This window comes from Schistocerca gregaria, chromosome 3 (genome assembly GCF_023897955.1).
Source record: "Schistocerca gregaria isolate iqSchGreg1 chromosome 3, iqSchGreg1.2, whole genome shotgun sequence".
Lineage (NCBI taxonomy): Eukaryota > Metazoa > Arthropoda > Insecta > Orthoptera > Acrididae > Schistocerca > Schistocerca gregaria.
In genome coordinates, this window is record NC_064922.1 from 535314514 (window position 1) to 535330790 (window position 16277).

The 16277-nt window shown below is 36.8% G+C and overlaps 1 protein-coding gene across 1 annotated transcript in view; it reads right to left on the reverse strand.

The window, feature by feature from the left end:
• Window positions 1-372: 372 nt before the first annotated feature.
• Window positions 373-16277, reverse strand: part of LOC126356136 (uncharacterized) — a 35756-nt gene continuing 19851 nt past the window's right edge. Inside the window, exons 3-12 of the mRNA XM_050006845.1 lie at window positions 14808-14939; window positions 13359-13547; window positions 11659-11807; window positions 10747-10973; window positions 10440-10650; window positions 8501-8642; window positions 6205-6399; window positions 4895-5084; window positions 2912-3088; window positions 373-906 (exon numbers count right to left, since the gene is read on the reverse strand). Of these exons, the coding sequence (XP_049862802.1) occupies window positions 524-906; window positions 2912-3088; window positions 4895-5084; window positions 6205-6399; window positions 8501-8642; window positions 10440-10650; window positions 10747-10973; window positions 11659-11807; window positions 13359-13547; window positions 14808-14939 (1995 nt within the window). The 3' untranslated portion in view covers window positions 373-523. The remainder of the gene's footprint in view (window positions 907-2911; window positions 3089-4894; window positions 5085-6204; window positions 6400-8500; window positions 8643-10439; window positions 10651-10746; window positions 10974-11658; window positions 11808-13358; window positions 13548-14807; window positions 14940-16277) is intronic.

Genomic DNA, 16277 nt, shown 5'->3' on the forward strand with positions numbered 1-16277 from the left:
ATATAGTTGACACTCTTTGAAATATTAAGTATTTTGAAATCTTATATTCACAAAAATCAATAAAATTAAATTATGATTCTAGATTAAACACATGGAATTACTTTTTTTTTAAGATAAAAATGCTTTACCCTGAGAATATTAGATTGTTCTAGAAAAGACTGCCATCTTTATTGTGTCTAAATAGACTTTCACATAGCCATACATGTTTTATAGCAACCCTTGCTATCTTGGCAATACCCTCTGTGGTACGAATGTCACGTTCGTTTCAAAGCTTCTTATCCTTGGACCGACATCAGGATTCATATTAGACTGCACTGAATCAAAAACAATGAAGAAAGGACACAATTCTATGTAATAAAACCACACAACAGGTTAACAGAGAAACTTGTGTATTTGTGGACTTATACACCAAGAACAACAACAGGCTGGCTGGCTGGCTGGTCGGTCGATTGATCTTACATAGGTTTCTCACTTAACAGACTTTTCTCCTCCTTTACAGTTTCCACACAATGAACAAGAAAGTTTAACATGTTTTAATTCTTGTGAAAGGGTTCTTGAGCGAGATAAAACACGCACCATTTGGACCACTGCTTTTGCCACTGAACAACACAACTGATAAACCATTAACTGCAACATGTTCAAACAAACGTCTACACCATTTATTGAGACGTTTACACGAGCTATCAATCTCATCATCTGTATTCGCAATTTCTACATGTGCAAGAGTGAAGAAGTTCTCCAGCATAGTTTCACAAGTTCGTCGAACAACATCCTTCGCCGAGTTCTGTACCTCACATTTAAGCTGTTTAGTACAAGCATCTTCAGTGCCTATATTTGGTTTCAAAAGTGAGTCAGATATATAATTCGAGTACTTCTGAATTATTTCACCACAGCCGATAATTGATGCTGAAAAGAGAAGAGGAATATCTTATCTGACTATCAGTAAATAAGAATTGGTGATTATTATTAAAAATTGTAACACTGCTGCTGCTGCTACTACTACTACTACTACTACTACTACTACATACAAATTCTTTCAAAATACTTTATAATTGCATTTTATGAAATTCAATTATTAAATTCAAATACACATCTCACTTCCTATAGCATGTCTTTCTCACAGCATCACAAATTTTTGTTTTTATTTTTTAAATAAGAACTAGTGTTGAAGTACTTGTAAAACATTATCAATATTGCCACAATAAACAAATGTGAATCATGGTTAACTGATCATCCACAAAAAAGAATGCAAAACCAGCTACCTTAAAAATATGTGAAAAAGTACTTAACACTGTAACACAAGAGTCTCAAAGCTAATGCCATACTTGTCTCGCTGCAAGATAAAATTTGACTGATCAGCCCTCGAATCACAATTCTAAACACATTCTTCCAAATTATTGTGTTCAGATTTCCACACATGTTGATAGATCAACTGGTCAAATGGCAAAGCCCTCTATGGGAAAACTTCAGAATGATGTTGCACTTCAACTGTTGGGAAGAGGGACTCCACAGCCAAGTTGCTCTATGAATATAACCTCTCTATCTCCCACCCCAAATGGGGAGGGGTACACGTTGTGCTGTGATTGTCTTCCACACAGGAAGCTCAAGTTGCTGCTTCATTGATGATCTCATTTTCATGAATTTCCACTACATCTGGTATGCAGCAGTCTGCCATTCCTTCCCTATTTATGTAGGGGAAAAAAGGAATTCACACTGTATCGCTTTAATGACACTAGAGGAATCACTGCAATTAGGGAACTTTTGAACATCTGCTCCGATGACTTCAGTATAATAATGAAAATTTATTTTGGAAGCAATCTTGAGGACATATTCAGGAAGTCTGACAAATTTTTTAGCCTCTTTAAAAACATCAATCTACACTGCAGCACAACTGTTGTACACAGTAAAAGCAACTAAACATGTAGGTTGGGATACAGTTCTGTTTACACTTCAACAGATTCAACGTAATTCTGAACTTTTTAATCTCATCTTGCTTTCAGCTGTTGAAGGTTTTATTTTACAATTGCAGTTTGGGCACTAAGCCATTCCCAAGCATAATATTTTGAAATGTACATTTGCATGAGGCAGAAATCTGTAACAATTCTGAATTTAACATTTTTTCCTTTCACTCTATGAATCACCAAACCCAGAACTTTATTCACAAATGGGCAACAATGAGCTAGGGCCAGCACAGAAGTTATGAAACTCTCAGTTTTTGAAAGAGAAAGAATAATATCCACCAGAATTGTTCTGAAATGTATCCAGCAAGTATTTCACATAGGTGTTTTTATTTATGATTGATGTTGAAATCTATTATTCAATTAAAGATTGTTGACACAGACCACAACGAGCCACTAATAATTATTTGTGACTGATTTAAATGTCCCTCATCAATACTTATTTTAAAACTCAAGAGAGTTGTGCAATATGTCGACTAACAACAGAAAATAATTACCCCATGAAAATGGATTCTGAAGACCCAATTAGTGTTTTGGTTGGTGTACTCCACAAGCTGGAATTTGATGCGCAATAAAAGGTATAAAGTGCACCAGTATTCGTTTCCCATTGTTATTCAATTTTCCACTGGAATGGCAGGAAGAAATATTTTTGGCATACCACCACATAACTTTAAATTCATAATTTTGCAGTCACTGCTGTGTAAGTTGTAAGTAGATCACTGAAATTCTTGAAATACATGTTACTAGAATTGAAGAGAGTAAGACTGTCCATTAAGCACCGTCTTTCCTGCAACATCTCCCAGCAGAATTAGTTGAGCATACTTTGTGAAACTCTTTCACTGATTGTGAATGAATCACTATTCCTCATCTGATTTTGGATTTTGATTTGAAAGTGAAAGTGTGTTCTTCACAAAATGTGCAATTACAATGAAGCAACAACAATAATATTTTACCTGTTTTGTCTACGCGAGTTACATGGCTGAACAGACTGGCAGCATATTGATTGGATGCATGATGACTAATATTAATGCCTAATTCTTGTGCCTGTGAGTTTGTGGAAGAGCTATTTTCTTGTCGCTGGCTCTCAGCCCTTAAGCATCCAGCATGTATGACGTCACCAAATTCTATACCTAACAACAGATACCACATTAGTAACTTTTATCAAAGGGAGATAGAATTTTTTTTAAAATGTTAAGGCACACTGACGTGACTAACAATAACACTGCTGTTCCAAAGGTGATAACAAGCTTTCATAATTTGAGGCAAAAATGCACGAAAAATTTCAGTCACAATGTACACTGATCGGCCGCAACATTATGACCACTTGCCTACTATCAATATAAACCATTCAGGTGATGGCAGCGTCACCTGGTGAGTGATGAATGCTAGTCAGATGCACGCACATATGATGTAGTGTGTGTGTGTGTGTGTGTGTGTGTGTGTGGGGGGGGGGGGGGGGGGGGGCAAGCTTAGTGTAAGTAGTTAGTTCAAGTTATGTCCAAGGCTAGGGGCTGATGACCTCAGCAGTTTAGTCCCTTAGGAATTCACACACATTTGAACACCCCCTCCCCCCCCTCACCCCCCCCCCCCCTCACCCCTTAACAAAAAGTCTTGGCACAAGCATTTTGGAAACAGCACGACTTGTCAGGTATTTGAGGAGTGCTGTGGTGAGTGTATTGAACATGTGGTGACACCAAGGTGAAACCACATCCAGACATTGTGGGATCAGTTGGCCACAAACTCATTACAGATGTCAGAACATCGTAGGCCGGGAATATTGGTAAAACAGGAAGGTGGTGAACTGTGGCGAAACTAACATCCAACTTTAATTCTGAGCAGAATACAAATGTGTGTGAAAACCCAGTGCATTGAACACACCTATGATGGGCCTTCATAGCTGATGACCCATGCACATGCCAACATTGGCATCTATGACTGAAATGGCCTGCTGATCACTGGCACCGGACGTTGGTGCAGTGGCAGAGTGCTGCATGGTCTTATGAATCCCAATACCTTCTTCACCATGTTGATGGGAGGTTGCAAATCCTTAATCTTCAGGGGAACAGCTTCTTGACATCTGTAGTGCGGGATGAAGACAAGCTGGCAGCAGCTCCATTCTGCTCTGGGGAACATTCAAAAGGGCATCCATGGGTTCAGTGGAGTTTATGCAATGCATAATGATGACCAAAGTGTATCATACACTGGTTGCAGACCACAAACATCCCTTCATGATGATCATATTTCCAGACAGCAGTTGCATTTCCCAAAAAGATAATGTGCCACGTCAGAAGGCCAGGAGAGCGAAGGACTGGTTCCAAAAACAGTGATGAGTTACAATTGATGTGGTGGCCGCATCAACTCACCAGATCTGAACCCGATCAAAGACATCTGGGATGTGATTGAACATGGTGCTCGCTCATGGCCCTCCTCCTAGGAATTTACGGGAATTAGGTGGTGTGTGTGTGTGTGTGTGTGTGTGTGTGTGTGTGTGTGTGAGACGCCAACTCCCTCCAACGACCTACGGATGCGTCCTTGTTTTCATGTCACGATGCACTGCCACTGTTATCCGTGCCAAAGGTGGACATACTGGCTATGAGGTAGATGGTCATAATGTTCTGGCTCCTCAGTGTATCAATGTGGTTAACTAAATACATTAAATACATGTATACCAATTATTGTTATTTCTATGCATGAAATAAGCAGTTGAATGATTGAGGAGTATACAGTAGATGGGTCCATAATAATGTAGGCTTCTTAATATTTACACACTGGACAGAATATTATGATGCCTGTGTGTAAGTGTACAAAAGAGGGGAAATGAATAAACAAAGAGTAATGTACAATTAAAACAGTCTTCTCATGCCTATAAACTGTAAAAGTAGCAATTAAATTCATACAACAATGTATTTCAACACTGAATTTAAATATAAACAAACCTTGTGCCAATTTTAGTTGTGTAAGTTTCATACATGCTTGGCTGTCTTCTATAGAAGAATGTCCTTGATTATTAACCTGTATTTCCTCTCCCAGAAACCTCTCAGAGAGATGTTGAAGTTTGCTTTTTCGGGATCTAGTACCCGTGAGGTTAAAAATTACACTGGTATCAATTATATATGGATGAAGCATCTGAAATGATAGGTGTTGAATTAATGTACAACCTTTTCCCCCTACAAGGAATATAAAATTAATTTACCTTTTCCAAATTTGCCTGATAAGTGCCAGGTTCTCAATAGCCCAATGAGAATGGGCACCTATTCCTTGGCATGCATAGAGACTTTACTGTGCAGATACTAGAATCCAACCCATGAATGATGGTAGTTTGCACCAGTCAAGACAATGACAAGGACTGCATTGTTCTGCTTCCAAGTGACAGTGGTTGTATGTGCATAAACAACCTTAGTGCCTGATGAAAGTGTTTGTGTCCTGCAAATCATGTCTCTCTCTTGCCTGTGCAGAATTTGTCATTCACCACCACCATCAGCCATAACAATTGCATCCAGAGGAATAAAAATTCACTAAATAACTCGCTATGATTATATATAATTCATGCATTGCATATAATATCCACAGCAGAGCATTCAGATACTACTAAATTATCAATGACTGTTGTAGAAAGTGTCATGTGGTATGCAGAACAAGCCTAAACTCTACCATCATTATTCACGACTCCAACTATAGCAGTGCAAACCATGCATTGTCAAAGGGCTATGACTGTGTAGGTACCCTCCTACAATGGACTGGCTACTACATGGCAGATTGACAGGATAATATACCCTTCAGGTACCCAAGTACCACAGAGTCCTTCCCTGCGTAATCCTCACTTTGGAGAATTTGAGGAAGAATGGAGGTGAAACCTGGGGAGTGTCGAAAATAAAAAGGTAAGATTTAATGTAAGGGGATCACGAGAATAAGTTGAGTTAAAAACCTATATGAAAACCAGGGCAATGAGCAAAAATTAAGTAATAGTGGGAAGGGGGTGGGGAAGTAAAGAAGAAGAAGAAGAAGAAGAGCAGGAATTGCCATACAGGAAAGGAGTACTGCAATTGCTCAGTACCCATGCATGCCACGTGCACGCTCATTAAAGCGTTGTGGGTCTGCGGTCGATTAAATTTTTCTTTCAACACAAGTAACTCCCCAAATATTCTATACTATTTTCATAAACAGACTGGTTTTTCTGATAACAACGGATTAAGAAATTATTTCACCATCAGTGACTGAATGAACTTATAAACTAACATTTACTTACCTTAAGAGCATGCAGGTCATTGTTAAGAGACTGCCCGACCAGAATGGCATCTGGAGGAAGCAGTTGCCTCAGTTTTTCCTGAACATCTGCTAGACGTACAGTCACATTTGAAAGTGTCTTTTTTGATACACCAGAATATCTTGTTAAATAATTTGTTATGTGATTATAAGGCTTCACATACGTATCATACAACACCTGTTCATAAAGGTTCAGTGTTATATATTATATAGAGCTTCAACAGTACACAAAATGAGATATGGTTGATTTACATTTGTTAAAAAACAAATCCAAATTACTGTAGATGTTCACTGATGAAGACAAATCTTTGTCTCAAAATGTCAATCAAAAAATTAGATTGACATTTCCATAACAACTGCAGATGGCTGCATGTAAAACAGAGCAATTTGTGGCCACAGCTGTGAAAAACAACACTGTCACATAGTACACGCAAAACTAGTACTATTAACTGTCGTTAACATGATATGGATTCTAATGTGCTAGTACAGCTAGATAAGAAGAAGATGGAAAAGATGCAAAAGCACATCTGGACAGACGGTATGTAAGAATTGCCCACAAAGGGAAAGGGTCTGGGTTTTACCTCCAGTCTGGAGATAGTTTTAATCTGTATGACTTCTCTCATAATAAATAAAAGATAAATTTTGAAAATTTATGATCTACACAGGGCACTGAAAAACAGAGATGCTGCCTATACAACTTATTCACATTTTTACCATAAAGTAGTCTTAAAACATTTAATAATGAACATTTACAACATTTTTCTGAATAATGAACATATACCGTATTTTTCTCAGAATGATTTTAAAAGTTGTTGATTGTGAACTCTAACATGTCTGGCTCCTCGAATCACTTCATCAGCACATCCTGGCACCTGTGATAGATGCCTACTGGCCACTGCACAGTTTATCTGCAACATCCATTTCTCCATTATCAAACTACTTCACACAACACTGTACATTGCTAATGCCTGTTGCAGTGTCCTTATATACTTTCTTAATTAATGAGGTTCAGACAGCTTAAAATCATGGGTCTTCTGAAACAAAAACCTGACTTTTTCAAAACTGGTTTTGATGCCTGGTTCAACAACAGCACAAATGTGTATAAATGCATGGTGATTATGATGAATGGTAGTGTTGTGTAGAGGACAGTTCAGGCTATGATCTGTCAGAGTTCTGCTGTGATATGTTCATTATTAAATTTTTTATGATACAGGAGGCATTACTTTTTGATCCATTTGTATTATAAGAAAACTGGATTAGCTGTATTTCAGCTATCAGCAATGCAAATGAAATCTGTTAATAATTTTATCTTTTAACAGGAAGCTCCTGAATGTAAAACATTGATGATTTAACAAATGAAAGCCTATAACCAAAAATTTTAAATTCTAGGCATGTGATGCCCATGCTCTTTTGAAGAACATAAAACATAATGTCTGGAAACTACCTTATACTAGCTTTCACGTTTTATGCATTATTAGCAATATAAGTTGTTGATAGAAAATCTCAGCAAGCTGTATACTATTCAAACAATCTGCACTGTAACAAATGATGTTAATACCAGCAATATTGCATTGTAAATATTAAAAAATAAACTTATACTAATAACAGACATTTGATCATATTCATAAATGTTTTAATCAAACAAACTTGAAAAGTGCTATATCGATATAAATAAAAAACTTGGCATAAAGAAACAGAAAAATAGATGCTGCATGCATCATGTGTGCATTTTCACTTTCAACACTGCTGACTGCCCACATCCCAAAAAATTCCTATTTCTTAAAATAATAATATGGTGAGAAACGAAGCAAAACACAAAGGTCTCAAAGAGTTTATAATGGTTGCACTATATACACTTTTTCATGCCTTTGGAATGTTGCTGATAATGTCAGTCCCAGTTAGGTGCTTGCTGACTCTTTAGCAATAATTTATATTGCAAATTGTGCACAAAAAAAGGTTTAGCTAGTATAAGGTAGGTTCTGAACATTTCATTTCACGACACATTTGAAAGAGTGAGAGTGTTGCATGCCACGAGTCCAAACTTCTGGATAATAAGATTTTGTTTGTTAAGGCATCAACAACAACACACTGAAACATCACATAGTATAAAATGCACATTTACGTCTCTTGCTCCCAGACTAAATAATGAACTACAGGAACACCTTAACAGAATGTTTTATAAATATTTTGTAGTCTCACAAATATAAATACTGGATCGTATTACACTGAAAAGTTTAGAGATATATGTTTGAAAATCTTTTCCGTCACAATGTACTCACCTTTAACTCTTCGTCCACAAGTGATATCCTTGTTAGTTCCATTCCTTCATTTGTTTGGCACATTTCACAGTCTAATGCATACATTGGTGATAAAGGTGTTACTTCTTGGTACACATCTTTTGTATACACATAGTCTAAATATCTGCATAACACAGAAACATGACTGGGTAGACAAAAATTATAGTATGAAGCAAATTGGTTTAAGTCACTTGTTTTGTTAAAACATTCTTATTAAATACGGACAAGTAAGAAAAAATGTCTCATGCATTCCATCTACATATACTTCCTCCTCCTGAAAAACACAAACTTGTGCGCGTGGGTTGTGCTTTCCGGTTTGAATGAACGGTGTGTGTTTCTCTTTCTTTTTCTGAGGAAGGCTGCGGCCAAACGTTTATGTTTAAGTGTCTTAATTGTGCCTGTCTGCAACTTAGCATGTCCTCTTTGTTGTAAGTAGCAATCTGTTTTTTCCTACATTGTTGATATTCCAAACTACTAACAGTTCATCATGTTTCATTTTAAATTAATCTTTTGATTTGGTCACTCATAGGTCAGTACATCACATTTATGAGACAAGTAATGTCTAAATATATGACATAAAATAAAAGAGTTGTGTGTGTGTGTGTGTGTGTGTGTGTGTGTGTGCACGTGAGAGAGAGAGATGGAGGGGGGAGGGGCGTGGCAGAGACAATGAGTGGTTATGAAGGATCCAGAACAGGACACGAGATGCAGTGGAAGACATGGAAAGTGTCTCAGGTGTGAACAAGACCAGGACAGGCTTAGGGTGCAAAGCAACTGTTCACTAGGTTCAATAGAAGAGCACTTGTTACTAAAGTGCGTTATCGTTAGCCACAAAATTTAAAATGTAAATAATACCAAATCTTAGCATCCATTTAAAGTAATCTTAAGACTATGATCGATCGGTTTGACATGGGTTCTTTTACCATTTACTGGACCCGTAACAGGTTGAACTAACAGAAGAGAGAGAGAAGATCCAAGAAAGGGTGGTGCATTTCACCACCAATTCATTTAATCAGCACGAGTGTGTTGTGGAAATGTTCATGGAACTCCAGTGGCAATTGCTACAAGAAAGGCATTGTACATCAAGGAGATTTTATTGTTTCAAAAGTTCCAAGAGTGTACATTCCTAGAAGAGTCAATTATCAAATTGCTCCTACATATACCTCTCAAAAATTCCAAGAAAGACTGGAGCACATACAGAAGTATATTAACAGTTATTTTGCCCACACAGCTCTGGTACCTCTATCACACACAAAAAAATGGCTCCTGGAGTATATGTGAAGATATACAGTGGGGAGTTTGCATGGCATACACCTAAAGTGAGACATGAAGCAGACTGAATAGCTCTGCAATGCATTCAGAGCCAAGTGGTGATAATTTTTACTAGTTTTATAAGGTGGCATTGCAGATGCAACTTGTTCTATAGAAGGACGTAACTCTACATTATGGCAACAGACTGCAGTATGGTTGGGACAGGGGTTTTCTAACAAATTTATGGCCATTAGTGGCAACAACATCTACTTGTAAATGTCTTTCTGTTCATAGCTGGCACAAGCTTTCCATTCCACATCATACTGGTTAGAACACAGGAAGAGACTAATATCTCACTGAAATCAAGATCAATACCAATGAAATAATTCAGATGGCCAAGAATGAGGGGCAGAAAGTTATTCTTCAGTGAAGGAACCATTATGACATATGATGACAGTGGTTTAAAGATACTACGAAAATCCAAATAAATGCAACTTGAGGATTTGATGCACTGTAGCATCGCTCAGGTTAATATTTTTATACTTTCTCAAATATTTATTATTCAGCGAACTCTCTATAGAATACATTTTTTAAAGTCTATCTATCTTTAGTCTTATGATGAAGTTGTTTGGCCCTTATGCCAGTTTTCTTCCTGCCATTTGATTCTCACCTGTTGCCATTCTCCCCCTTCATACACAAAGGGTATCCATTTTCAAGAAGTTGTGAAACAGATAGCAGAAGATGTGTACGTGGAAATCTGTCAGCTGGATGGAGGTTTTCCTGAGATTCTTTACTTGCTTCAGGAACAACAATAGGAAAGAAAGCTCTCATTACTTTATACACTTTACCACCACTAACAGCAGATTCCATGCTACCATATTCTGAAATATAAAAAGCAATTTTCCATTAGTTATAATAACTAAAGCTGCCATAAACAACTCTAATATTTTAACAAAAAATTAGAATTTTTTACCTACTTGCAGCAAGGGAGGTTTTCTGAACACCTGTAAGTGGTACAGCTGCAATATCCTGTACAAGACAGCTTCTGTAGGCAGCAGGTGTAACAACTTCCACCTTTATTGGATACAAACTAGCCAAATCAGAGAGCTTGTCTTCATTTTCAATGAAATCATTCACTGAAAAGCCATCAACCACCAGCAATACTACATGACTCAAACGGTTGTATTTTTCCAGATGACACCACCTGTACTTGTGAGAATTAAGTTGTTTTCACTTAATCTTGCTGCACCAGCAAAAGTAGAAGTAGTGGAACTTCAATAAAAGATATCTAAGTATGGAGGGACATTTGAATTTAGGAAAGATGCCAAGAAACATATTACCAGATAATTTTTCTTTTATGAACATCTTTTCACTTTACTCAGAAGCAGTTTCAATACGTCATCCTGCATCTACTATTGTTGTAGAACTTATCATACTGGAAAGTGGAGAAAATGGTATGTACAAAAATGTGGAATCTTCTTTCTAGTAAGATACAAACCCTAACTACCATAACAATTTAACCATCATTATCTTTATCATCCTTAAAATCTTTTAATATTACATGAAACAGTGACAGGAAATACATTTAGGAAGTTTCAACTAAGAGGTTTCAGAGTCTATGAAAGAATAACCACTTTGAAGTTACTTTAATATATTTTTGGAAAACATAACAAGCTTATACCATCTTATCAGAGCATTAAAAATGTTATGAGTAGATTGCCTGTTTATACCCACTGATCCCCATATCAAGCAGAGTCTAAACATGTTCAATATATTACACAGAAACTGTAAGAGTTTGAGGTTATAGCAAAGACAATGAATTATGTAATAGAGAAATGTGTAAGTTGATTTTTATGTTTATAGTAATGCAATATCAAGTTAACTTTTACCTTGATGGCCAATATGGAGAGTGATGTCCAAGTGCTGAATACAAAAGTAAATGCTGTACATCACTGAGAAATATGGGAGTACGATCCTGCTCTGAGGTTTTAAGAGAAGATTTTTCACCAGCATCTTTCAATCTGAACTTTGGAGTGCGCTGAAAAAGAAAAAATAAATTCAATGAACGATCTCCTTCATTGACAAAGAAATTAACTTAGCACCCCTCGAAGATTATACTTTTGTACAAGGCACAGTTGTCTACACCCCCACCGCCACACACCCAAGAAACAAGTGTCAAAGTGTCATCAGTTTTATCTGATGACTGTAATGTGAAATATTGATTGTGTTTTGAATCTGATACCCTTCACAATGCTATTCAGAACAACAAGGTTTCATTTGGAATTTTATGGTTTAAACTAAAATAGCAATTTGTTTACATCCACGCTTAAGAGCAGACTACCAGTCTCCATTAACCAGAAGTCAACTTATTTTATTGGAAAACTTACGAGCACACAAAAAAGTAACATTTTGGCTGTAACCTTGGTACAATAAGTGTAAACTGTACTTTGACCGCATATTTCTCACAAAATAGGTGGTTCACTAAAATTTTGACTTTGTCAATTCATTTTATTACGAATAATTTTTGAAGATATTAAAAAATGGTTCAAATGGCTCTGATCACTATGGGACTCAACTGCTGTGGTCATTAGTCCCCTAGAACTTAGAACTACTTAAACCTAACCAACCTAAGGACATCACACACATCCATGCACGAGGCAGGATTCGAACCTGCGACCGTAGAAGTCGCACGGTTCCGGACTGCGCGCCTAGAACCGCGAGACCACTGCAGCCGGCTTGAAGATATTACATTTGTGAGCAACTGTGTATATTTTGTAACAGTGACACAAATGTTCACAGTGGAACTGCTAACTCTAAGAGCATTAATAATTTCTTATGACCTGTTAATAGTTGACACTATTTGTTTAATAAATGAGGACTGTTATACATCCTAAACTTAGGATAAGAATAACATTTGGTGTTAAAAATTACAGTAAGACCATAACACTGAAACTATTTCTTTCAAGAGTGATATATACAGTAATGGGTCCTATTTTACAAAAATGAATATCAGCAAATGAACAGTAACTGTAAAAACTGGTCAACAAAAACAGTTTCTTACTTATAGGTTGTGATCTTGCAACATTTTGAATTTTGTAGATATTATAATTTTAGTGATACAATTGAGATGAAATAATTTATGGGGCACCCTTTTCCACAGTTGGTGAATTTCATTAATAAACTAAACAAAAATAATACAAAACTAGTATGGGAGAACATTAAATATGGCAATGCCTCAGGGTATGGTACTTCCATTTTTTCTTAGTAATGAAAGTAACCGACCAAAGGAAAGATTTTGCTAATGACAGAAGATTGAGCAAGAATCTGAAACCAAACAGTCTACATACAGTTAACAAAAGATCTAAACTTTTTTTTCCTTTCTCAGAAACACTTACGCTCAGTCAGGCAGGGAGACAGACTTCATATGTGTATATGAAAATAATATTGACTAACCTGTTATGCCCATTTCATGGAGGAAGATTATATTTTTATTTCTTGTTAAAATAATTGGAAGTCTCTCCAAAAGATCAATATAATTATTACTGTAATGTAAAGGGATTAAATTTTCAATGCTTCAGAATAAACTTACATTAAGTAGTCTTTTTCTCTCTTTAAGCTCCTCCTTGAGTTTTTTGAATTCTTCACCAGACAGAAACTTCTCTCCCGTCCTTGATAGTCTGTGAGAACTATCAGACATGCTATCATTACTCCCTTCTTTCCTGTGATTGGAGGGTTTTGAATTACTGGCTTCTGCTGCTAAATTCTCAATGTCTTTTACCTGCAAAAAGTAAACTTTATTTCATTGTATCCTAGTGCTCTGATAACGATAACAACAATGAGATGAAAACAACAACAACAACAACTCAAATTGGAATATTTATTACACTATAAACTGGCCAGCTATCAAGACAAAACATATAATATACCCAAATTTACTAGCTTAACCTACATACTGGTAATGATCTACATGCTAACGGCACACATATGTAACATGTTACATCTAGAATCAATTCCTATGTGATTTAATCTTACAATTTCCTTTTACAGTTATTTACATAAGTTATGAAGACTCGTGTAATCTGAAAACAGTAGCGAAATAACAGGTTGCCCACTATGATTTTGTGGAAAACTGAAATTACAATCTTACACTAGGAACTAGTAATAACATGCAATCTGCTTATACGAAAAGTTGTATCTACTAACAAAACAACTGCTACAAAAAGGATTAGTGTTTTTTCAATACCCACGCAGATTCAAACCAGTGATAAATGTACTGTCAAGTTTTAGTGGTTTCCAGGTTGCTGTTCAATTAAATACCCCAGTTTTGCAAGGTTTTAATAAATGAAGCAATTTTTACCACGAAGAAATTAAACTATACCTAAAATATATAAGGCCTGGTTAGTCGTGATTAAATTTTGTAGTATCCTCTGAAACCAGCTACAACGTTTTAGCCACCACCTACCCAGCAAGGAGGCACTGTTCAATGTGAATGTGACAAGGCCCCCCCCCCCCCCCTCTCTCTCTCACATGCACAAATGCACGCGCGCACGCACGCACACACGCGCACACGCACGCACGCACGCACACACACACACACACACACACACACACACACACACACACAGAACACAAGAAATCTCACAGTTAGCACATTTAACTACAAGGTCTTGCTTTAGTGCAGCTGCTTGTCTTCTCAAAATCCATGCTACAGTGGACTGAGTCATTATTGTGAATTGTGAAATTGCTCAACTGAGTCCACTTGGTTAAAAACTGTAATTGGGTTTATGCACTTTTAATTCATGAAAATTATCAACATAATGAGCACTACACCACCCAATCACCCAAATAAATTTCAACAAGTCTGATGGCAAGATGTTATCTTACTACAAAGTCTAAAAGTTGTGAATTAAAAGATCATACTTTTTGTAATGTAGATATTACAGCCTTAAGCTACAGCAAAACATACCTAGCACACAAAACTTTTTCAGATACTAAAAAATGTTGGGACTAAAATAGTCACAAAAACAAACTCACTCACTGTTTTGGACTGTTCCTCTGTATCTTCCACTTTTAACCTTTTGCTGCTTTTTATTTGGCCTGTTTCCTGCCATTCTGAAAAAGAATCCTCTATAGCATCAGCTTCCCTTTTCTGTTGTTTTAAAGCTCCTGCCTGAAAATAAGATATCTCCAGTTACAAAGAAAACTTTTACAGAGATACTTAACAACATAATCAACGAAATTAAAATATGAAACTGGCAACCAATTTCTTGTGTGATGCATGATGTTCGGTGGATTGGGAGTTATTTAAAAGAATTCTTAACTAAAGTTCCAGTCAACTGATTATTAGTTTCTATTTGAGAAATTAAACATAGGTAAAAGCCTTTGCAATTGTAAAATTTACTTTTATGTAAGACTTCACTGAACAGTGTTGAAAGAGGTTTCTTTTGCATGGAAGCTCAACTGTGTGGATGCTCAATAGAAGTAACGGGGCATGGTACTTTGCTTTTATTAGGAACACTAAATAAGTTGTGTGGGCTCACACCCTTTGATGTCATGAGCACTGCTGTGTGTGGTGGAAGTTACAACGTCAGAGAACTGTTAAAGCTGTTTCACATTTTATGGCTGCACTAAATGTCAAGGACAACTATGCAGACAAACTAAAGACTTCCCTTGTGTGTAACAAGTGCACTCTTCCAAGTAAGATATATATATTGCCACATTCCACAAGCACCCCACAGTGATGGATCCTTTCAGTGGGTCAGAAATCTATGCATCAGAGGGAATTCCCAATCCTGTGGCACATGAGGAGGACTGTTTCACCTTTCTAACTGAAAGGAACTACACAACACTTAGATGGCCTGTTTCACAACACATGGCAGCTCTTTGCATTGTGCCAATGTAGGTATTGAGTGGATATCATTTGCTGACACATCCACCACTTTGTTGCTCCTAATTTCTGTGGACCGCTAGGCATAAACTTTGTAAAGGGGAGGTATTTCTAGAAACAAGGTAGCAGATGTCAAAAAGCACACAATTAGACCTGTATTCCTGTGGATTTATTTAAGGGTTCCTCAGTATTTTGTGTGAACACTGAGCAAACAGCTGAACAGTCACATGTTCACCTAAATGCTAAGAACCAGCTGTGGCAATCCTGAAATTGTCAACACATTTGGCAGAGCATGGCCTCTTGGATTGTAGGTCCTGCATGACAACAGTGTGCTGTAATTAGCACATTTTTGTTGGATGTTTATACTGACATTTAATAAACTGTCACATGCTGAATTAGTAATCAATTTGAAAATGACAGTAGACCTATGAACTTAATATTAGCAATGTTCCACCAAATTATCAGCCCATTCAGTTCAGTCGTGTATCTGGCTGTACACCAGCAACACTGTCCCTCATCAGTACAATCTGTCAACCACATAGTTACTTTATTCGTGTTACAACATCCCATCAAGTTCAAAGCCATTAGAGATGTAGTATTAAAACAGACTGTCCAAGGTGA